Source organism: Alosa pseudoharengus, unplaced genomic scaffold (assembly GCF_046254945.1).
Source record: "Alosa pseudoharengus isolate Yale_2024_CS ecotype anadromous, Long Island Sound unplaced genomic scaffold, YU_APseudo_1.1 YU_APseudo_1.1_scf_23, whole genome shotgun sequence".
Taxonomy (NCBI): domain Eukaryota; kingdom Metazoa; phylum Chordata; class Actinopteri; order Clupeiformes; family Clupeidae; genus Alosa; species Alosa pseudoharengus.
Genome location: NW_027468685.1, coordinates 20,727,631 through 20,751,909, shown reverse-complemented (window position 1 = coordinate 20,751,909; position 24,279 = coordinate 20,727,631). Strand labels below are relative to the sequence as shown.

The window sequence follows — 24,279 nt, the reverse complement described above, 5'->3', positions numbered from 1 at the left end:
TAGAACATACCTTTTCTCTCAACTCCATCCATCTATATCTCTCCCTCCCTCCATCCCTCCCTGGCCGCCTTTCTACATCTATGGCCCACCGCACTTTCCATCAGTGTCAGCGCTTATCCATCTGTTGGCCCCTATACAGTATAACAGTATGCCCACAAAAAGCACTTCATTTTCTCCACTCTCCTCTCTCTCTCTCTCTCTCTCTCTCCCCCCCCCCCCTTCCCATCTTCCTGCCATGTAGATTAATTCTGTGTTTTTTTTTGTGGCATTTACTGTATTTCTCTGTCTCTTTGTGTTCTCGTTTTTTGCCTCTCTCTCTTTTCACTCAGTGCCCCTCTCCTCATCCCATCTGAGTAGGTATTGGTTAGGACGCAGCGTCCCAGGTTGGAGATGCCCTACTTTCTCTCTCCTGCTGTTTATTTATTCACACGCACAGAGAGAGAGAGAGAGAGAGAGAGAGAGAGAGAGAAACAGATAGAAAGAGAGAGAGAAAGGGGGAGAGAGAGGAGAAATCAGAGGAGAAGGGCTCTTGCCTCTGATCGACCCATTTGCGATGAGCATTTTTGACATTCCCGCTCATCATTAACGTGCTCCTGCCCCCAGATAAAGGGGTTAAATGGTCGCAGATTAGCTAGCGCTAGCGCTCGCTCACTCGGGCGCTAACCCACGGGAGCCCCTCCTCCTCCCTCAAGTTTCCCCAGCGCTGAGCTGCAGCTCCTGGGGTCTGAGCCAGAGCCTCTCCTATCGACCCTCCCCCCGCCCCTGCCCCAACAACACACACACACACACACACACACACACACACACACACACACACACACACACACACACACACACACACACACACCTCTCCTCTCCTGACAGAAGCCTAGCGAGACGCAATGGCGTCTTAGTGGGGGGGACGGGGAGTGAGGATGGCTGAGCAGTCAGATTGTTTTCCCCCCCGGGCCGCTATCGCAGCATTAGCGTCAACACTACGCCACGACAACAGATCTGATGAGGCTTAATAGGACGTTCCGTGATACCTGATTGTTACTGACGCGGTTGACCCTCACCCAAATGCCCGCACACACACACACACACACACACACACACACACACACACACACACACACAAGCTACATGCGCACTGCCGCCACATGGACACTGAAACACTAACATAAACACACACACACAAACAATCACATCATACACTCACACACAGGCTTATCACAGCATAAACACACACAAAACAGACACAAATATTCCCCTGTCACTTTCTCTCTCTCACACACACACACACACACACACATACACACTTTACCCACTCCCCCATGCTGCTGGCCCCAGCCGCCGCATGTCAGGCTAGCCAGCCCCCAGAGCTTGCGGAGGCCCCACACACTGCGCCTGGTGTGGCTTGTGCGAGTGGGCCGCTGTAGAGCCTCCTGGAGCACGTCCAGGCCCTCGCGCCGCAGGAGTAAAGCGCTTTGATGGCTCCATTAGCCTCCACGGCTACAGGACTTCATTAGGCAGCAGACCCCCCCTACGCACACGCACATACAGGCACACACACACACACACACACACACACACACACACACACACACACACACACACACACAGGCACACATGCCATGGGAACTGGGCGAGTGAAAAACCCAACCAGACTGCCGAGGAGGACAGGCAGCCAGTGACGAGTTCCTAATTAATTAGCTCGCCGGGTGCCGGAGCAGCCAGTATTGTTACTGCCGTAGGAGAGAGGGAGAGAGACGAGGGGAGGGGAGGGTAACAACAACAGCAACAGCAATAACAACAACAACAGCAGGAATTCGGGAAAAGCGAAAGAAAAGGGGGAAAAAATGGTGGTAAAGAATGGCTTGTAAATAGCTGATGGGTGATCAGTGTGGGACGACTTCGCGCGGCGGCGTGGGTGGGTTGTCGACTGACCCTGAATCAGTTGCTGGCGGGAGCGGAAAACGAGTCAAACCAAGCGGCACGGGCCCTTTCACCAGGGCTAATGAGACACAGGTGCTGGCAATGAAAGGAGGGAAAGAAAGACAGATTGAGAGAGGAGAGGAAAAAGGAGGAGGAGGGAGGGAGGGAGGATGAGGAGCGCTTGTGAAGAGCTGGGGAGGCAGAGAAAAAGACCATGCTGAGGAGGAGCGAGGAAGAAATAAAAAAGAAACCAGGAAAAGAGCTGAGAAAAATCCCTAAAGAGGGAAAGAAAAGAACTAAAGAAAGAGTGAAGTAAAAGGAAATAAGGAGAAAAAGGAAGAAAGCTATAATGCAAAAATGAAATAGGCAGTGGAAAGGCGCGGAGGACTCGGAAGAAGAGAAAGAGCTTCATAATCTCAGACAGCAACGAAGAACGGCAGAAAGAGAGAAGGAACGAGGCGCGCCAAGAGAGCCAAAAAAACACGAGCTGAAGCTGAATAAACCACAGACATTAAGAATGAGGAATAGATAGATAGATAGAGAGAGAGAGAGAGAGAGAGAGAGGGAGATGAGGAGAGAATGACTCAGGAAAAGAGCCGCAGAAAGGGAAACACTGGGTACTGATTGGGGGGATAGAAACAGAAATGCAGACCCGGAATCAGGAGAAAAGAGGAGGAAATAAACAGGCAAGTCGGTTGGCACCTTGATAATAATTAAAAAAAGAGGGCCGTTAAAAAGAGGGCAGATGGAGGACTAGAAAAGCCTGAGAGAGGAAAAAACGAATGATGGAGATACAGAAAGTGATGGTGGAAGGGAAGGTGAAGATAAAATCTGGATAGGATCTGTGCAGTGATGGAGGACGATTGCTGACAGGGACATGGAAGATACTGAGAGAAGGCCGAGAGCGAGGGAAAGTTGGGAGAGAGTGAGAGGAAGTGAATGGGCGAGAGACTGAGAGAGTGTGAAAGAAAAGAAAGTGAGGTAGAGAGGATGGAGGGGGGTGGGTTGCCTTATTATAAATCAAGAAACAGGAAGGAGGGAGTGTGAACATGACAGTGAGAGTGTCTCCAGTTCTCATTAATGAGCTCGATTGATGAAGGTGTGTATGCATAATGTGTGTGTGTGCCTAAATCTGCCTTTGTGCTAATAAGTGTATATTTATGCAACTGTGTGTGCGTGTGTGTGTGTGTTTGTGTGAGTGTGTGCGTGTATTTCGCATCTAAGCGAAAGATCAGAGAGTGAGAGAGAAGACAGGGAGGCGATAATGAAGCGGTGATTCCCCATCGGAGGGAGCGATGGGTGGGGGAGTGTGTGCATGTGCCTGTGCGTGTGTGTGGGCGGGTGTGTGTGTGTGTGTGAGAGAGTGTGGTGGAGCTCACTCCGCTCCACGTGAGTCTCCTGTCCAGGTCTCTCACCTGCGTGTCGAATCCTCTGCTCTCTCTCACCCAGTCAGGCCTTGAGCTGGAGTGGAAAGATCTGGAAAGAGCCAATCAGCCCTCATTTCTTCTTCTCTCCAGGCTTACTTGAAAATGAGGGCCTCTCTCTCTCTCTCTCTCTCTCTCTCTCTCTCTCTCTCTCTCTCTCTCTCTCTCTCTCTCTCTCTCTCTCTCTCGCTCTCTCGCTCTCTCACTTACTCAGTCTTATTTCTTTGGTCTGTTCTAAAGCGTATCTAAGTCTTTCTTTGGACCCGCTCATAATGACTGCAATAAGGGAATGGTTTGTTCTTGATACAGCAGCCAGAACCCTTTTTGTCTTCATCGTGCAGAGCTGCATATGAGAATCTCCATTGATTTCCAGTCTTCTAATCCTTTCCTTGCAGGCCCCATTAGAGCGTTTGTGATGGCACTGGCAGAGGCTTGGCTGGCTCTCTCGTCTCTCTGGAGCGTAGGGTGTTATTTAGTTTTTTTTTTCCTTCTTCTTTTTTTTTGGGGGGTTTGTTCGGTGACAGCTCTTATCTGTAATCTTGCAGGTCTCTTAAGGTGAAGAAAGTAGGCCATAATTTAGCTATTCTTCCAGAGCATGTGAGTCCTCAAAGGACAATGGGTAATAATGCAGGGCCACCGTCTGTCTACCTCTGTCTCTCTGTTTCTCTCTTTCTTTGTCTCTCTCTCTCTCTCTTTCTTTCTTTCTTTCTTTCTTTCTTTCTTTCTTTCTTTCTTTCTTTCTTTCTTTCTTTCTTTCTTTCTTTCTTTCTTTCTTTCTTTCTTTCTTTCTTTCTTTCTCTCTCTCTTTCCCTCTCTCTATCTCTTTCTCTCTCTCTCTGGCTATATCTGAGTGGGTTGGATGGATAGGGCGATTGTTGAGCTCGGGGGCCAGAGGGAAGTGGTTTGCGACGTCCAGTTCACCAGATAAGATCAGAGAGTGTGACCGGAGCTGGCATTACCCTTCCCCTCCCCCCCTGGCCTCCGGGGCCTGCTTCCTCTTCCTCTCCCGCGGTCAGCCCGAGCCTCCCGGACCACACGCACGCATGCACCGCCGAGCCTCATTTGTTCACCACCCCCATGCCCCCCATTCTCATCCCCTAAGGCCTCCGCAGTCCCCCCAAACTCACCACTCACCATCCTCATGCTGCCAGACTGAAACGACCAACTGCACACCCCTAGCCCAGCCAAATAGGCCTGGCTTCCCTGGCCCAGTTAGTTTTAATATTTTCGGTTCTGCTTTTTTCTTTTTTTTTTCATGGGTTTGCCTTTGTTTAGCCGCAAGCTGTGTGTGTGTGGGGTGAGGGGATTGGTGTTGGTGTGGTGCGGTCCGGCTTGATTTACTCCCTACGGCACAAGTGATGTGAAGTGGACGTGGATAGAAGTGGACGCTGTTTTCACAGTAAAGCGATACTCTCTCTGAGCACTCTGGCATTGAGGTCGGCGGTTGGGGATAGAGGGGGGGAGGGGGAGGAACAGGAAAGGCAAAACGAGCACATGGAAAAGGACAGGAAAGATAACCCCCCCCCCCCCCCTTCAGAGAGGTGCATAAGAAGGTGAAGACAGAGGATGTGCAAGTGTGTGTGTGTGTGCGCGTGCAAGTGTGTGTGTGTGTGTGTGTACGCACGTGTGCGTGTGTGTGTGCGTGTATGTGTGCGTGTGTCTGTGTGTACATACGTGTGTGTGTGTGTGTGTGTGTGTGTGTGTGTGTGTGTGTGTGTGTGTGTGTGTGTGTGTGTGTGTGTGTGTGTGTGTGTGTGTGTGTGTGTGTGTGTGTGTGTGTGTGTGTGTGTGTGTGTGTGTGTGTGTGTGTGTGTGTGTGTGTGTAGCGGGGCGACTGACTAAAGTGCACTGCGTGGCGCTGGAGTGCACTGTTGCATGCTAACCTGCCCCTGGTCCCTGTGTGCGGGGGCAGAGTGGAGGCCAGACTGAGGAGTTAATGTTTTAGCACGTCTCCCCTGCTGTGGGCTCTCTCTCCGCTCCCTCTCGCCCGCCGCTCCTCTGATATTCATAAGCACAGAACTTCCTGGAATGCAAGTGCGGGTTACATTGGGGTCAAATCTATCTGGATGTTTGACCTAGAGCTACCGTTGGAAAATAGATTGAATGCCTCAGATTCCTGACGTAGAGCAGGCTGGACACTTTAAGGATTAAAGCAGCCCTGCCCAGCTGGAGGTCGCCATGGCTAGATTACCATACGGTGCCTGTGTTTGGGATTGACACTTGGGATTGACACCTGGTGTTCTGCCTTACAGACCAGCATGATGAAATAATGAGAATTGCATGACCCTTCATAGCCCCATTCCAGAAGGTTCCAGGAGTGGAATGATGACTCAGATTACCATGTGGTGCCTCTGTTGGGGATTGACACATTGGGATTGACACCTGGTGTTCTGCTTTGTACACTCACACAATGAAGTAATGAGAATGGTGTGCTGTAATATGACTCTTCTAGAAGATTCCAGGGATGTGTAATGATGACCCAGATAATTGACTCAGTGAAATGGGAGTATAGACTGATTACACCGTCAGGCTTGGCTGCACTGACGGTACTTTGTGTGTGTGTGTGTGTGTGTGTGTGTGTGTGTAAAGGTTTTGGAAAAACCAAAGAGCTTTGGATGTCAGTGACTGGCTTCCTGTGCGTTTGTTTGTGTGTATTAGTGAGTGGACGTGCACACACTCACTCACTCACACACTCTGATTCTGACAAGTGGATTCATAAGAACAGATCGTGGCCTGCTCTTCCCGTAAGAGGACGCGGGGAGCTCCAGGGGAGGCTGAGTAACTGCTGAGTCAGGGTCAGCTGCTGCCCAACCCCTCTGTAAGGAGCCAATGGGACTCAAATCTGTAGCCCAGGAGTCTTTCTTCTTATCAACAGCCTTCAATTTAAGAGTGTGTGTGTGTGTGTGTGTGTGTGTGTGTGTGTGTGTGTGTGTGTGTGTGTGTGTGTGTGTGTGTGTGTGTGTGTGTGTGTGTGTGTGTGTGTGTGTGTGTGTGTGTGTGTGTGTGTGTGTGTGTGTGTGTGTGTGTGTGTGTGTGTGTGTGTGTGTGTGTGTGGATTCATATAGTATAGGCTAAGTCTACCTCTGTCTTGGATGTGTGTGTTTCCTGTGTTTGTGATCTGTATTTGTGTGTGTGCGTGTGTTGAAGTGGTTGGAGAGAGGCTGGAGACCCTCTTCAGGCGCAGAGGGTTGTGTTTTGTTTGTCTCCATGGTGTGATTCATAGATAGAGGAGTGAGGCGGAGAAGAAACAGAAGGAGCCAGACAGATGGAGACAGGAGAGGGAGGAGAGAGAGAGAGAGAGGGAGGGAGGAGAGAGGAAGAGAGAGAGAGGAAAGGAGAGAGAGAGAGGGAGTAGAGAGAGGCTGTGGTAAGGCTGTTGTGAAGACAAGTGTAGCTTTGATGCCAGACGCTGCCCAAAAGTTCAGTACAGTCTGCACCCCTCCACCAACCAATGTACAGAGTCGAACTCCCTATAGTGTCTCCCGTCTCATCTCTTTCTACCCGTCACACCCTTTCTCTTCACCCAGTTCCCCCCCCCCCCCCTCTCTCTCTCTCTCTCTCTCTCTCTCTTTATCCTCTCTCTCTCTCTCTCTCTCTCTCTCTCTCTCTCTCTCTCTCTCTTTATCCTCTCTCTCTCTCTCTATCCTCTTTGCTGTTCCATCTCTCCACATCCCTCGCTCTGGCTTCCTCCCTCCTGGCAGTGCGCTGCGTCGACACTCTGATGTGCTCCGTGTAAGCAGATGTGACGGAGAGCGAGCAGCTGTTGCTCAGCCTCCCAGCTGCTTCAGTTCACCCCCCCCCCCCCGACATACCACCCCCCCCCCCCCCCCCCCCCCCCCCACACACACACTGACACACACATTTGCTCACACACATGCCCTATCCCTAGTCTGACTCCCTCTGATGTATTTCCTAGGCAAAGCCCTCATACTCCCCCAGTCCTTCCAAATGATAACCACCCCCCTTCTTACACACTCATAACTCCCTTAACAACAACACATGTTCCTGGAAGTCCTGACAAATATGTGTGTGTGTGTGTGTGTGTGTATGTATGTGTGCATGTGCACATAGATATACTGTATGTGCATGTGATGCATATGTTGGCCTACTTGTTAGTGTATGAGTGTGTGTGTGTGTGTGTGTGTGTGTGTGTGTGTGTGTGTGTGTGTAGAGGGGCTGGGGGTGGTGGTGGTGATGATAAAAAGTCCCTGGCACACCATGCATATCTAAACGCGGTTATTAAAAAACAACACGCACAAGCTTCATAAAAGGGTGGAAAACTAGGGGAAAAGCGGGTAATATGGCCTCACGTGTGCGTGGTGATGGGAGATGGGACACGCACAGTCCTAATCTCCACGACAACAAGGACGGGCGCTTGATGGGGTCGGAGTGAAGGGCGGAGCACGTCACTCTCTCTCTCTAACGCACTGAGGAGGTGTGAATTGGGGGATTAAGGGGCTTAGGCTCGCCGTTGCTTGAAGAGGCATGACACTCACTCAAACACACACACACACGCTCACACACACACACACACACACACATATATATGTAGACACACACTCACACATAATGACAAAAGGCCAGCTCGGGCGCTGATGTCTCAGCTGACCCCTGAATGTCCCTTTCATCACCCAGAGGCTGGACCTCCAGTCAGGCAGAACCAGCTGGCCTCCGACCCCCTCCCGGAGGGTGGGGATGGACATAGGGGTGATGTGGAGGGCTTGGCTGCATGGGCCAATCAAATGGCGCTTTGATCCATCCAGATGGGGTCTGGTACGAGCCAGACGAGCCAATGAGATTTTAATTCATTAAGAACTTGGTGAGCTTTTTGTGTGTGTGTGTGTGTGTGTGATGAGGAGGAGGAGGGGGGGCTGTGATGAGGAGGGAGACTTGGGGGTAAGTTGTGGGCGCAGTGATCTGAGGAGGCCTGGCGCGGCACGGAACAGGCAGCCCCTTTGATCAAAACTCCTCGGTCCGGCAGCCTGCTCTGCTTGCTGTGGGTGACCTTCAGCAGTGTGTGTGTGTGTGAGAGAGTGAGAGAAGGAAAGAGAGAGATTGAGGCGATGAGGAGGAGGAGGAGGAGAATGTTCCACTGCTGATTTTCCTCCACCGCTCACAATCCGTACGTGACGAGCATCTCGTCACCGCTGACTCCGATGCTCCATAATTAGTTTTCTCCCAGTGCTTGTTGTCTGTCTGAGTGTGTGTGTGTCTATCCCTCTGCTCTGTGACAGATTGTGCAGTGAATCCAGGAAATGGACTGGATCACGGTGAGGGGAGTGTGCGTGTGTGTGTGTGTGTGTGTGTCTGTGTGTGTGTGTGTGTGTGTGTGTGTGTGTGTGTGTGTGTGTGTGTATGTAATCAACAGGAGAGCGTGTCCCAGGGGCGCCCGCCCCACAGTGCTCATGCCAGCCAGGGCAGATTTGGGTCCTTTAATCAGCGCAGACAGGCGACAAGCCACCTAATTTCTGAAGCTTATGCCCTAAAGCCACTCATCTGTGTGTGTGTGTGTATCTCAGTGTATATGTGTGTATCTGTGTCTTCTTGTGTGTGTCCTTGTGAGTGGGTTCACAATGTTCACATTTATATGAATATTTGTGTGGATGTGTATTTGTGTATTTGTATTATGGATGTGTGTGTGTGTATTTGTATAGTGTGTGTGTGTGTGTGTGTGTAATAACTCTAGAGTGAGGATTCCTGACACACGGCCCAGATAAATGTGCGTCGGCTTGGCATTGATGCCACCTCCCCGATCAGGGCCCGTGTCAGTGCTACCAAATAATGTGATCGCTGTGAGGATAAAGACCCGGTAATGCCTGAATATACTAAAGCAGGAACTAGATGTGTTCGCACCGGCAGCTGGAGAAAAGGTGACCTTATGGGGGATGATGGCGGGCTGCTACCCCGGGCAAACCGAGTCTGTTCCGAGCTTATTCTCTCACAGATATATGCATTTGGCCACACCGTCACACACACACACACACACACACACACACACACACATATATTCAAACAAGAGGAAGAGAGAGGCAGTATACACAATGGAAGGTTTATACCCTTTTGGTATGCTGCACACCCACACAGCTACGCTGTTTGACTCCCAATCCCCATGTCTCATCAGGAATCAAATTGCCTGAATAGTGCAACACTTTTGAGGCTGAGCAGTGCAACATTACCTTCCGGATGATCGAGTTCAAATGTAAAGGAAGCATTGTTTTTGTTTTCAAATAAACATAGCCCACTGTAATTGCTGATATAGAGCAGTACTAGTTGTATGTAGCCCCCAATACAGTGCACCCACAGTCAGCTTGTGCATATGACCTGAGCCGCCCAAACTAGGACAATCAGCTGACTTCTGCTTCCTCAACTTCTTAATGGCAGTAATCACACGCTGGTATTGTAGTGGTTTTGAAACAGTAGCCTACGATTCTGTCAAAAACAGATCAGAGCACACACACACACACACACAGACACACAGGCATGCACCCACCCGCACACACCCACCCACACAAACACACACATGCACGCCCACATAAACACACACACACACAGTGTTTCCCCCAACCCACATGCCCACACACGCTCACGTGTGTATTGGACAATAGCATCCAAGTATCATGTCGCCTGAGTGTAAGGCTTTCATCTAAACTGGTGATGTGCAGTGTAGCATGCTCTCTGCCCAAACAGGTGCACACTCACCAGAGCGAATGAGATCGGGTTTTGTGTGTGTGTGTGTGTGTGTGTGTGTATGTGTGTGTTTGTTTGTGTCACTCTGGTTCATATCCAGGCACCTGCAGCCCATCACCTGGCATTTGAATTGGCATCTGCACACCATGCACATCGACACAAACACACCCACACACCCACACACCCACACACCCACACACACACACAATCTAGCACACACACACATTCATCCTCACCAAGCCATCACATAAGCTGTTATGTACACTCGGCCATAGACAAACACTGCAAAAATCAGACAAGTATACTATTAATGTGCACAAACATTACACATACCTACCAGTGTGTACACGCAAGGTTGAGAACAACCACACACAAACACCCTCCACACATCCTCTCTTTACACAAACAAGCTCTCACACGCTGCACACACAGATGTTCCCATTAAACACACAAACAAACACACACATACACACAAACACACAAACATGTCCCCTTTATAGCGACAACGTCCTGCTTTTCAGGAAAAGCAAAGGGAGAGGCGAGGGGGGGGGGGAAGAAAGGGGAAAAAAAAGCGCAATGAAATCCTTAATAGAAAAAAAAAAACCAGCGGGCCCCCTCTGCTGTTTACTGATAAGGCGGGAGAGGGCCACGCGGGCGCGAACATCTGCTGGCGCTGTGGGTCTCTTCTCTTCTCCGGGGCTGGTGTGTTTCCACGCGCTCCCACTCCTAGATGAGCCGGGTGTAAGCCCATGACCGCCATGTGCTGCGCTGCGTTCGCCCCTGCCCCGAAACGCTACGCTACGCTGGGCTAGGCAGACTGCTCCGCGGCTGGATCATTTGCCTAATGTGACGAATGAGGCTAAACATGAGCGCTATCACTCCAGGGGTGGGTGTGTGTGTGTGTGTGTGTGTGTGTTTGTGTGTGTGTGTGTGAGTGTTTATTTATGTACGAGATGCACGTACGTGGGTGGGGGTCGTCAGTGAGTAAGTGGAGCTTGAGCTGGAGAAAGCCGGACCATTTGGTCAGTCAGCACCTCCTGTGCCTTCACACGCTATACATTCACACTCACACCACGCAGAAGTGGAAAGTTATGTCCATGACCTTTTAATGCCAGAAGGCTTTCAGTGAGAAGTCCCCACTTATGGCAAACGCACTCACACAAACATACATATAATACACACGCCCCCACAAGCACATGCCCTTTTGAAAAACTGAATTCCATCACACCCCTCACACACACACACACAGACACACACACACACACACACAGACACACACACACACACACACACACACACACACGGACTACTCCAGCCAGACCCAGTATGCTGCCAGTGACCCACCCTTCTCCTTCGCTGTATTTGTCATGGAGGTTTTCTATTATTCACCGCATTTGCCGTAATACGATTAACCTCTGATTCAGTAAAATACCTCCTAAGACCATGCTGCTAATCCTAACCATATGAAACGCGTCTCTCTCTCTCTCTCTCTCTCCCTCCCTTTCCACTCTTTCTCTCCCTTGCCCTCCTTCTCTCTTTGTCCTTCTCCATCTCTCTTTCATTTCAGCTCCAATTCAATTCGGTTCCATTCAGCACGAGGAGCTTTTCTGGCGTGGCGGTAGCGCTGCTTTTGCTTTGCTAAGCAAGACAGATTAAACAGAGCCCGACTAGATGAAAACACGAAGCACTTTTTCTCTCTGTTCTTGTCGCTCTCCCTCGATGGCACTGTCTCCTCTCACTGTCTCCCACCACCCACTCCGTCCCCCATCCACTTGGTCTCTCTCTCCCTCTCTCTGTGTCTCTCTCTCTCTCTCTCTCAAATATGCTTTATTGGCACGACAAACCATATGATGCATTGCCAAAGCGTTCACAGGAATAATAATAATTAAAAAAATACAAATACAAAATGATATAAACATGTACAAACGTCTCTCTCTCCCTCTCTCTGTGTCTCTCTCTCCCTCTCTCTGTGTCTCTCTCTCCTTCTCTCTATCTCTCTCTCCCTCTCTCTGTCTCGCTTGTGCTGTCAGTCTCTCGCTTCCTCATAGGGCCCTTCTTCTGTCCCTTTCTATCCCTCTATCCCATTGTTTCCTACTTACTCTCACTCTGTCACTCTCACTCTGTCTCTCTCTCTACCCAACTCTTCTGTGCCTTGCTGTTCTCTCCATCCATGCTCTCTCTCTGTGTGTCTGTGTCCACAATCATCTGTTTCTCTTATTTCTCTCTCTCTCTCCCTCTCCCGCTCTCTCTTCCTCCCTCCATCTCCATCCCCTGCAGCACATGACTGTGCTTGGTTCTTAGGCAGGCCAAGGGGGATGCAAAGTCACTGAATGAAAAGCATTGCCCGTGGATGTCTGGCTAGTTTTTTCCCCATCCTGGTGATTTAAACAGAATTGCATTGGCTTTGGTGGACGTGTGTGTGTGTGTGTGTGTGTGTGTGTGTGTGTGTGTGTGTGTGTGTGTGTGTGTGTGTGTGTGTGTGTGTGTGTGTGTGTGTGTGTGTGTGTGTGTGTGTGTGTGTGTGTGTGTGTGTGTGTGTGTGTGTGTGTGTGTGTGTGTGTGTGTGTGTGTGTGTGTGTGTGTGTGTGTGTGTGTGTGTGTGTGTGTGTGTGTGTGTGTGTGTGTGTGTGTGTGTGTGTGTGTGTGTGTGTGTGTGTGTGTGCTGACTTTAGTGGACGTGTGTGAGCGCATTGGCTTTGGTGGACGTGTGTGTGGGCATAGGAAGGCTGTGCATGAGTGTGTGTGTGTTGGTGTCGATGTGTGAGGCAGGCAGCTCTCCCGCTGTGTGTGTGTGTGACGCGTGATAATAGGAGGGGGGTTTCTGAGTTTCAGTCCCACTGTGTCTAGTAAGTGATGTGTGTGCCATGCCAAGAGAGACAACCATGAGAGAGTGTGTGTGTGTGTGTGTGTGTGAGTGTGTGTGAGCGTAAAGATAGAGGGAAAGGGGAGAGCATGGGGAGCCTGCTGTGTTTTCATTGGTTTTGTGTTTGGGTTTGTTTTAGTGCTCATTAAAGGAGGCAGTAAAGTGCTCCCTCATCTCTTTCTCTCTCTGTCTGTCTCTCGCTTTCCTTCCCTCTTTTCTTTCTTGATTTTTCTCCCTTTCTTACTGCTTTCTTGTCTCTTCTCTCTTCCCCATGCAATCTCTCACTCCTTCTTTCTCTCTCTCTTCCTATTTGCTCTTTCTCTCTCTCTCTTTCCCTCCCTCTCTCTCTCTCTCTCTCTCTCTCTTTCTCTCTCTCTCTCTCTCTCTCTCTCTCTCCCCCTCATGATGGCACCCACATGAAATCGATGGTAATGCCGTAATCACGGTTTGTGGAGCTCTAACAAGGAGGTGAGGGAGGAGGGAGGGGGGACAGTAGGCGGAGGCCGGCTGACTCCCAGTGCTCCTGCCTGGGTTGTTAGTGCTCTCTGCTCCCCTCGGCCTCCACGTCCTAACACCCCCCCCCCCCACCCCCCCTCCACTCCCTATCTTTCTCCCCCCCCCTAACAATCTGTCTCACCATCCCCCCCCCCCCCACCCACCCACACACTCCCCCTTCCCCCAGTGGTCCTTAGATTAGATGAGAGTGGCGTTGCGGTTCCTGTGCTGTTCTGCCCTGACCACCATGGCAACAGGACAGCCGTACTGATGCTGGCAGAGGCATGGATGGGCGAGATACTGTTTCTCCCTCCCTCCCTCCTTCTCTCTCTTTTCTTTATCTATCTCTCAACTGATTTTCTGCCTTCTCCCCTCCCCTCTGTTTTTTTCTTCCCCTCCATCACCCTCTCTCTGTGTCCATTCTTTCTTTCTCTCTCTCTCTCTCTCTCTAAACCCTTTCCATCCTCAGCCCAGACTCTTATCTCTCTCTGCCTTTTGCTTTCTCCTCTGTTTCTCTTCCCCTCTGTTTTCTGTCTGGCTGCTCTCCCTCGTTCCCTCTCTGTCACTTCAGTGTGTTTGTTCTGCTGTCATTCCAAGTCATTCTTCTCTCAAACTGCCTCTCCAGAATACCTATTTTCCACACCCCCACCTACCCCACACACCCTTTCTTCTCTGTTTACCTTGCTCTTGCCCTCTCTTTTCCCATCCATCCCTCGTTCTCTCGCTCCTTCTCTCCGTCTGCCATCTTATCTGCTCTCACTGTTTCTTTCCTCCTCCACATTCCCTCGGTCAGGTGCCATGTAGAAGTTGCCTGTCAATAATTTAATAAGGAGAGTCCCCCCCCCCACACACACACACACACACACACCACACACACACACACACACACCACACATGCGCACACACACGCGCACACACACGCGCACACACGCGCGCACACACACACACACACACACACACACACACACACACACACTCCCCAGCGGTGGCATGAATAATTCACTCGGCTGGGTGTGGAGTAAGCCTAGGGGCTGCACACGGCCTTTTGTGTGAAGAGCCATCAAATGAATGGATATATAAATATGTAGATAAATACACGCGCCCAAGGCATGCATGTGCACTTTTCATAGAGGACTGGATAATAAGTCATGTGTATATGAAACGTGTGTGTGTGTGTGTGTGTGTGTCTGTGTTTGTGAAACCTTATGGTGCAGCTATGAATTTTTGTGTGTACGTATGCATACATGCTTGGGTTTGTGTGTAGGTGTGTCTCCAGTGATGATTATTGCCTTTCTGAGAGTAGACATTTGAATGTGTGTGGGGGTGTGTGTGAAAGTTTATGAGCTCTTACCTCTGTAAATGAGTGTGTTCTGAATGTGTGTGTGCTGTGTATATTTTTCTGTGTGTGTGTGTGTGCGTGTAGCATTTCTGTGTGTGTGTGGGTGGGTGGGTGCAGGAGTCTGGAGAGCACATTTATCTCTATATAATGGGTGTGCATTCATCAGGTCTGGCGGGGGCAGGCAGGCTATTGCCTCCGTTTCACTGAGCCTCCTCAGGACCCAAGCTGAGGCCTCCTGGGGCACCGCTGCTCAGTGCTGCGGCACCCTGCTTCACACTTCACCACACACACACACACACACACACACACACACACACACACACAGCCTACTCATCTGATTACTGCCAAGCACACTCAAGTACACACATACACACTCATTAAAAACCATCACACACTGAAATTAGGGGTGTAAATATTAATCGATTCGTATCGATGCATCGATTCTGCAGCAGGTGATTCAATGCATCGATTCGTCCGCAAGAGTATCGATTAATGTGTTTATTTTGCCGCCTGTTTGTTTGCCTATCTATTTTCAGCATCAGCTCCGACCTTTCTTTTTCTGTCTATGGCTCCGATGTAAGCGCACTACCTACTCCTAAACTGCGGGTGGGTTTTTTTTTTTTTATATGCAAAGACATGAGGCTGTATAACGAAGGTTTTAGATACCTGCTCCTACATTCCGAACTTTTGTTGATTTATTTGAAACTTCATAGATATCATGTAAAAATATTGAGTATTGAATCGTATCGAATCGTATTGTGGGGAATTCTGAAGTATCGAAAATAATCGAATCATTGGCTTAAGAAATCGATATTGTATCGAATCGTCATGAAGACTCCGATTTACACCCCTAACTGAAATACATATACATTCAACACATATGGGGTGCAACGTATGCATACAGATGTCCACAGTACACAAACACTTGAATCTCATTGGTACACACACATATATATATATATATATATATATATATATATACATTACATACATAACATACATATACATATAGACACGCAAACGTGAATAATATACAGAGCATCCACAGCTCATATGGGAAAACATGCACATGCACAGATGATCAGAGGACACAAAGCGTCACCCCCACCCACGGCCATGTGGCCAGTGAGGAGGCTCCGGATGAAATTAGAATTCACTTCACATTTCTCTCATGCCAATACTCTCTTGCAGACACACACACACACACACACACACACACACGCAATAACACACCACCCTCCAATAACCCAGCTGCCCCTCCCCACACAACACCTGTCTTCCATTTTCTTTTCCTTCCATCCTTTCTCATGGAGTTCTCATGTATGTCTCTCTCTCTTAAATGGACCAAAATTGAGACGTGCGCACGCAAGGACGCACGCACGCGCACACACAGACACACACACACACACACACACACATTCTTCACAAGCCAGAGATTACAAAGGGGATGGTCAGGAAAAGAGAGAGAGCGTGAGAAAGGAAAAAAGAGAAGAAGGAAGGGAAGATGACAATGGGAGTGGGATGCGCACCGCAGCCTCAACCCGGGAATAAACAAACGACAAGATAAAGGACAAAAAGGATGAAAAAGAGTCTGGCCGGAGAGCACAGCAGATTAAAGAAGGAGAAAAGTGGAGTGTTGAAAAATGGAGGGAGACGTAGTCATTCACGGGAGGGATAGAGATGAAAGCGGGAGAGGAAAGCAGTGACGGAGAGATGAGAGGGGCACTTTGACCTTGAAGAGAGAGTGGAGGGAGGGAGGGAGTGAAAGAGAAGTGTGCGTGGTAAAAAGAAAGAGAGAGACAGAGAGAGAGAGAGAGAAAAAAGAACATGGTATAAAGAGAGAGTCTGTTGACTGTCTGTCTGACAGAGGAGAGAGAGATGGGGAGGTAACAACTGGTGTGTGTGTGTGTGTGTGTGTGTGTGTGTGTGTGTTGTGTGTGGTGTCTGCTCATGCCATTGTCTGGCATCTGCTTTGTGTCTGATGGCGGGTGTGTCTGGTACATGTGTGTGTATGTTTGGGTTGTGTGTATGTGCATGGCACTATATGCCTTTGAGAGAGTGTGTGTGTGTGTGTGTGTGTGTGTGAGAGAGAGAGAGAGGGCACCAGTGCAGGCAAATCGGAGTGAGAGTACAAATGAGGAAGATGTGGAGATAGAGGGTAGACGGAAATGAAAGAGGCCGAGTGTGTGTGTATGTGTGTATGGGGGGGGGCTGGGCATAGGGGAAAAAAGAGGAAGAGGGAGAGGAATGAAAGAGATAGAGAGATGAAAATGAAAGAGAGAGGAGAGAGGTGACCTGGGCAGCCAGGAATAATCCTGTGCTTGGCTCTGATCAGAGCACCTGCAAAGCTAATGGATTCAGAGAGGTGGATCAGGAGAATGTGTGTGTCTGTGTGTGCGTGCGCGCGTGTGTGTGTGTGAGTGTGTGCGTGTGTGAGGGTGTGATTAAGAGCAGTTGATTGGCCTGCTCCAATTGAATGTCTGCTTTAATATGAAAGGGCCATCATCTCTGCACCAACACCTAAGGTCACACTCTCAGCCTGTCTGTGTGTGATATTTGCACGTATGTGAGACACACTGCCTACCTGGAGTGCGTCCCCTCATGAAGAGGCATGCAAACAGGCCAGAAAGTTAAAGCGACAATTTCGTATGAGTGGGTTAGCAGTCAAGTACGGCTCCGAAGCATGTGGGTCTTACATATCCGCATAATTCTCCCTTTGTTTTCATCACTATTTTTATCCCGCTCGCCTATGTATCTATAGACCTACAAACAATGTTCGGCTCTTTGATAATTGTCCTCTTTTGTTGCTTTATATTTTCACACTTTTTTTCTCTTGAAAAGAGCTGGATGATTATAGGCTACTCTGTGGCAGGCTGGATGTTCTCCAACGTTAAATTGACTTTGAGAAGCGTACGTTGTCATCGTTTTAATAGGAGCCACATTCCAGCAGGACCATAAAGCCCTCTCCTCCTTTTGTTCACCCGTGCTAAGGACGTCGCCCCGAGGACTTGTCTTTATCCTCCGAACGAATCCAAAAAGAAAGCACGAGGTGAACAGGCAGGGATCACCTAGGAGAAATGTAGCAAAGAAAAAAAGAAAACAGCTTAAAACTCCTTCGGCGTGACATATTTTCGGAGCACATGTTGATGACACCCTTGATTAGAATGCCAGCGCTAATTATTTTTCGCTCCCTCCCGCCTCAGTGGAATGCTTGGCTTGGCTGTGGATCTGGCATTCACACAAAGGCTGCAAACGGGCTGAGGGCTGCCCCAGTGAGGCTAGAAATACTTCACCTCCACTGAAGTTGTGACCCTGACGACAGAAAGGCCGTGCCTCTGTCGCCCGGAGTAGCTTATCACCATCATGACCCCAGCCCTCCTTCAGAGCTAGCCCCAAGGAGGATCACTGTCCAGGGTCACTACGCAGCAACCCCTGCCCCCCCACCCAACCCCCCTGAGGTCGTCACTTGAGTGACAGGGGCCTTTAATAGAGCGTGTCCGTGAAAAATGCCCCCCCCCCCCCACAGTTATATCTTCAAGGAGCGCGTTAAGTCATTGGTATGTGTAGCTACAGCTCGCACGCTCTTGCTGCCAACTTATGGATTCAAGCAAATTCTACATTTTTGATCGAGGGAGACGCTGAGGCTCATCAGGATTTGAGACATACATGTCTGGCTGGAACAGAGACCTGTGCTGCTTCGAATTCCCATGTAATTGCTCCTCAGTCTGGCTCCTGACATTCCATATAACCAACCTTTTGCATAATACATGAGGGTGCCATACACAATTTATGACAGTGACTCCACAGTGACTGAAAATGAGGCCACTACAGAACACTTAAGTAACAAAGGAGCAGAAAGTACACAGCCCAAGTATGCGAGTGTGTATAGTGTGTGAGTGTGTATAGTGTGTGTGTGTGTGAGTGAGGGAGAGAGAAGCAGACTGTGTGTGTGTGTGTGTGTGTGCTTTATTACCATAATGGAGATATGAGGCCTGTGTGCTTTGAGGGTTTGGTGCACTCTCATCTAATAATGTTAATTCTGTGATCAGTAGTGAGATGGGGGGGGGGGGGGGGGGGGGGGAGTGTGGGAGTTAGCGGGGGCACGGCAGCGAGCTCCAGCCTGTTGAGCCGCTCTGAAAGGCAGCCGAGAGGCCTCGTGCGGGGGTCCGCCGGAGCCACAGAGCTGGGGGTTTGATCACTGCCTGGTTTCGGCTGGCTGGGTCTAGAGAGGGAGAGAGAGAGAGGAGGCCAGCGGAGGAGTTTAAAGGCAGTGGCTGGGCCGAGTGCGGTGGGGTGGAAAGGCTCATGTCAGCATGGCAGCAGTGAAGTGCCAGATCTTTTCTTCTCATCGTCTTCTCTTCCCTCACTTGCCCCCTTTCCCCCACACCAACCCTTCTTTCACTCTCTCCATTCCTCCCTCTCTCTCTCTCTCTCTCTCTCTCTCTCTCCCTCCCTCTCTCTCTCGCAACACTATACATCCTCCATCCCGATCTTTCTTGTTTTCTCCCTCCAACTCTCTTTCTCTTTTAATTTCTCTTTCTCTCTCTCTCTCTCTCTTTCTCCTCCTCCCACTTAATCTACCACTCCACCCTCTCTGCTTCTCTCTCTGTCATACCAAAGCGTGCGTCAGAGCGGAGTTTTCACTGAGCTTAGAGTAACTGTAATGGACGGGAGGGAAACGTAGGGCCTGGCTCTGCCATGACTCACGCGGCTGAATTTGGAGGAGAGGGGAGTGGGAGCCACGCTTCAACCAGAGCGAGGCGGAGCAGGGTGGGGAGAGAGTATGGGGGCTTTATGGACAGAAAAAAACATAATGGGGGTTGGGTGGACTCTGTATGTGTGTGTGTTGGGGGGGGGGGGGGGGGGGTTGTACATGAGTGTATGTGTTGCGTTTCGGTCTTGCTCACTGAAACTGGTCTGACAGGCCATTGTCCCCCTGAAGGTGGAAGTTCTAGTTCAATGGCTGAGTCACACACACAAACACTTTTGACACACATACACACGTATGCCTCATATTACGGTGAGAGGCCCTGGACACACTCAAACACACATCGCTTGTGCACACACACACACACACACACACACACACACACACACACACACACACACACACACACACACACACACTGTCGTGTTTGGCAAAAGCCAGCTCTGACACTAATGGACTTGCCCAGCACGAGCAGCAATGTGCATGTCAATCTCCATACTAGGGCACGGTTTTGCCGCACAGACTGTGAATGGAGAATATTACATTGTCTGGTGGATAGAATGGAGGCCCCTTTGTTGATCCTTCTGTTACTGTGGTGTTGATAGGCATTCTGTCACTCATGTAATAGCCTTGCCACTGGTTCTTAGGAACTGGAGGACTCTGAGAATGCATGTAGTTTTTGATTTGATTTTGGCTGTTTCCAGTGCAATCTAAAATGTTCTCTCTTATTGTGTCCCTCTTTGCAGTGTCCAGTGCCCAGCGTGTGCGGGTAGACGCCGAAGTTCGGGCATTCGCCAAGGAGTCCGTCCTCCTGCGCTGCATGTTCGTCACCCCTGGCAACACCAAACTTACTCAGGTACACCGCTGTTCTGTCCACTTCTAGTTTTGTTTGACTGACTAACTGGCTTATTGATTGATGTATTGAAATGGTTGAAAAGTGAAAATATTTCTCAACCTGTAAGAAGAACACAACCATCGATGCACAATAAAAAGTGAACTGAAATCCAGAAAGTATAAACAACGATCAGCAAATGTCTGACATAAAAAAAAATGCGAGAAAGGGCTAAAAGGAAATAACCCACTTTCCTTTTATCATACTCCCCTAGTTTATAGAGAGAGATGTTATTTTTTTGTCTTCAAAAATAAAGTGCTGCAATTATTGAAGGCTGATGCATGATGACAGTTATCTTGCTTCATGTCAACATCTTCATCAGAAGATGACGCTGAACCCAAGACCGTAACCCACACCCCCTTACCATTATAAGTCTGCCCTTCCAGCTAAGTAAAGAGTATTAAATAGACCACTTTGCTTTCAATGGCAATTTTAGTTGGTCACATTCAATCTAAGGTTTTCTATCAGATCTGTCAGGTGGGTAGCTGCTTGCTGTGATAAGTCATTCTGTAGGTGTTCCCATTCTGTGCGTGTATGGATGTTAGCATCAGTTTGTTGCTTTGAGTCAGTGAGGTATTGTACTGTGAGCTGGTGAAAACAGCTGTTGTGACTACTCATGTCTTTTAAAGCCCAGTGGGCTTCGGTAGCTGTGAGTTTTTACATTTGGATTGCAGCAGGTCTGCCCACATGGCATCCTCAGTATAAACAAAGAGATTAAACACAGATCTTCAATACAAAAGGGGAAAAAAAAAACCCACACACACACAGATTTTTGATGCAAAATAAAATAAAAATAAAAGAAAAAGAAAAAATAAAACTTCACCCTTCATGCCGCATTCTATCAAATATTCTTCCGGTTAAGGCATTCCTCGGCATGCTCCCACCCATATCCAAGGTAAACACCTTGTTAAGCTCAGGTTAGGGTCAATGCAGGCTCACTTAAAAGCCGTAATAAGATGCGTGGATTAGGCCGGTGCTGCTTCACAGGATGGATCAGTGCTCCTGGATTATCAGTGCAGGCATCCCCAAGGTTGGACTAACCATGTAATGGGATCTCTTCACATGTCCACCTGTTGGTTTATTAAGATGGGGGGGTGGGAGTCATGCACCCGATGATAGAAGAAAGGCTATTGACCGGAGAGCAGAAGAGGCCAGGAATCAATGCCTCCCCCTGCCTCCCCCCACAGTGTGACATAGCGGTTAATTACAGTGGTTGGAAAATAAGCACTGTCGATGCACTGTTCCTGGCCTATGTATGCTCGCGGGGGAAAATGTCTGATGCTGATGTTATTTTTGTGTTTGGTGTTAGGTGCCCCCACAACCTTAGTGACGCAGTTTATGGTACACAGGCTTTGTCAATTTCATGAACTCGTAGAGTTGGTCGGGCTCACAATTCCCTTTATGACCGTAAAGTGGAAGAAAAGCACCAGTCTATGTGCTCTCGTTACCAGGAAGGGATTAGGGTTCATTTTCTAGGATGTTTTACCTCCTTCAACTGAGTCGTGATTAGTATGTACTTCATGTACTTCATGATGAAGTAGGCATCTGTCCAATGACTTTCTTCCTGAGAAGCTCATTTCTTCAGTGGCACTTATTTTTGTTGCGTACTAGCAATTGCCTCTAGATAGCATCGCTAACAGATGAATGATTGTCCGTTTGCCAGCAAATCCTCCTCGCGACTGCTGCACTGTTTGCTCGTTTGCTGGAGTTGTGAGCTCGCTTCTGTGGGAATGGCTCGCAGTAGTGGGTGTCAGTCAGATTGATATGCTGGCAGTTAACGCAGTTTGTCATATTGACCGTCACTTAATTTGCCCTGTCAATCTGATGTAGCATGAGTCACTCATTGGGCTTGGCATTGCGGGGATGATTTGTTTGGGAGAATAGGCATTTGCACAGCCTGTCTGTCATGGTATCAGTCTATGCCTAGAAAATAAGGTTCAAACTGAGACCCTAAAGGCTTATTGGGCTTGTTTTCAAAGAGGAGGAGGATTTTATTAGAACAAATCTAGTAAAGAGCTCTCCAGTGAATGTTCTTTTGTTGTTCTCTCCTAGCATTTTTTCAGTCCATTCTAGGTTAAATGAGTATTATTGGGTACGAAAGGTGTCTTTGTACTCTTAAAATATTATGTTTGGCCGCTGGCTTCTTCTAAAAACATTTAGTTACACATGTTTTGACTGGTATCAAACGTTTGTAGTCTTATCTGACCGTCTAACCCTCCATTGAACTTTCCTGACCATTAGGTGTCATGGATCAAAGAAGCCAAAGAAGGTACAGAGCGCATCAACGTCGCTGTGTTCCACCCCCAGTACGGCGAGAGCTTCCCTAACCCGGACTTCAGGGGCCGGGTGAAGTTCACCCAGGCCAGCCTGGACAACCCATCCATCGAGATGAGCAACCTGCGGATGGCCGACGAGGGCAAGTACACGTGCGAGTATGCCACCTACCCCAGCGGGAACGAGCAAGGCACCACCAACCTCCTGATGCTGGGTGAGTCTTGAGGGGGGGGGGGGGGGGGGGTGTTCTGGTCCATTTGTTTGCTTTTCAGACATATTGTCCCCATCATCTTGCTGTACTTTCGGGGGGACCTGCTCAGCAGTTCTTGGCTCGTCAGCGTGACTAATGTTCCCATCAGTCTGCCGCCGTGTAATGTGGTGTATCAGGAGCGCCGCACAGCCCCCCATGTGTTGCTCGTTAAGCCCTAGTTATGGCTGGGCTTCTCTTTTGCTCTGGTCGGCAGTCCCTCCGATGTTGTTTTGGAAACTCTGTCAAAAGGGCACAGGCTTTATGTATGCACACACACACACACACACACACACACACACACACACACACACACACACACACACACACACACACACACACACACACACACACACACAATCTCACAATCTCAATCTCAATCTCACTCTCACTCTCACACTCACACTCACACTCACACTCACACTCACACTCACACTCACACTCACACTCACACTCACACTCACACTCACACTCACACTCACACTCACACTCACACTCACACTCACACTCACACTCACACTCACACTCACACTCACACTCACACTCACACTCACACTCACACTCACACTCACACTCACACTCACACTCACTCTCTCTCTCTCTCTCTCTCTGTCCATTTTTCTGATGATGGAAGACTGATTTTTAAATGGTGAAACAACAATCTGTACCACTGCTTTGCCGTGTGTATTAATGGGGATTGAGTAATTGATCCATAGTATGGTTCAATAAAAGGGATTTTAAAAGTCAAAAGTCTCTCTCTCTCTTTCTTTCTTTCTTTCTTTCTTTCTTTCTTTCTTTCTTTCTTTCTTTCTTTCTTTCTTTCTTTCTTTCTTTCTTTCTTTCTTTCTTTCTTTCTTTCTTTCTTTCTTTCTTTCTTTCTTTCTTTCTTTCTTTCTCTCTCCTCTCTTTCTCCCCCTCACACTCTGTCACTTTCTCTTCTTTAAGATACAGTGTGCAAAGCACTTTATTGGTCGCATAGTAAAGTTGCTTTGGGCCCTTTTATAGACACACACACACACACACACACACACACACACACCATACACACACACATCCACATACATTAAGATTCACAAGGATGTATTTATTCTCAAAACCCTTTCCTCTGCCTTCCCCTTCCCAGCCAAACCCAAGAACTCAGCTCAGCACCTCACAGTCACGGAAGGCAAAGCGGCGGTCGTCGTGGCCCGCTGTGAGGCCGCCGAGGGCAAGCCGGCCGCCGTCATCACCTGGGAGTCGGATGTTGCAGGGGGCAAGGACAACACCACGCAGGTGCCACAGGCTGACGGGACGGTGACGGTGAAGAGCGAGTACTGGTTGACCCCAACCCCCAGCCACAACAACCGCGACGTCAAGTGCGTGGTCACCCAGACCACGCAAGACAAGCCACAATTCTTCCCTATGAAGCTCTCCATTCAGTGTAAGTGATAGTTTAA

At 49.1% G+C, this 24,279-nt stretch overlaps 1 protein-coding gene across 2 annotated transcripts in view; it reads left to right on the top strand.

Moving 5' to 3' along the window:
• The window catches only part of pvrl2l (PVR cell adhesion molecule related 2 like), a 100,941-nt gene that overhangs the window by 14,791 nt on the left and 61,871 nt on the right, over positions 1-24,279 (top strand). For both annotated transcript variants that reach the window (XM_076301979.1, XM_076301980.1), the window contains exons 2-4: positions 20,177-20,286; positions 22,564-22,810; positions 23,967-24,263. In XM_076301979.1, the coding sequence (XP_076158094.1) occupies positions 20,177-20,286; positions 22,564-22,810; positions 23,967-24,263 (654 nt within the window). The remainder of the gene's footprint in view (positions 1-20,176; positions 20,287-22,563; positions 22,811-23,966; positions 24,264-24,279) is intronic.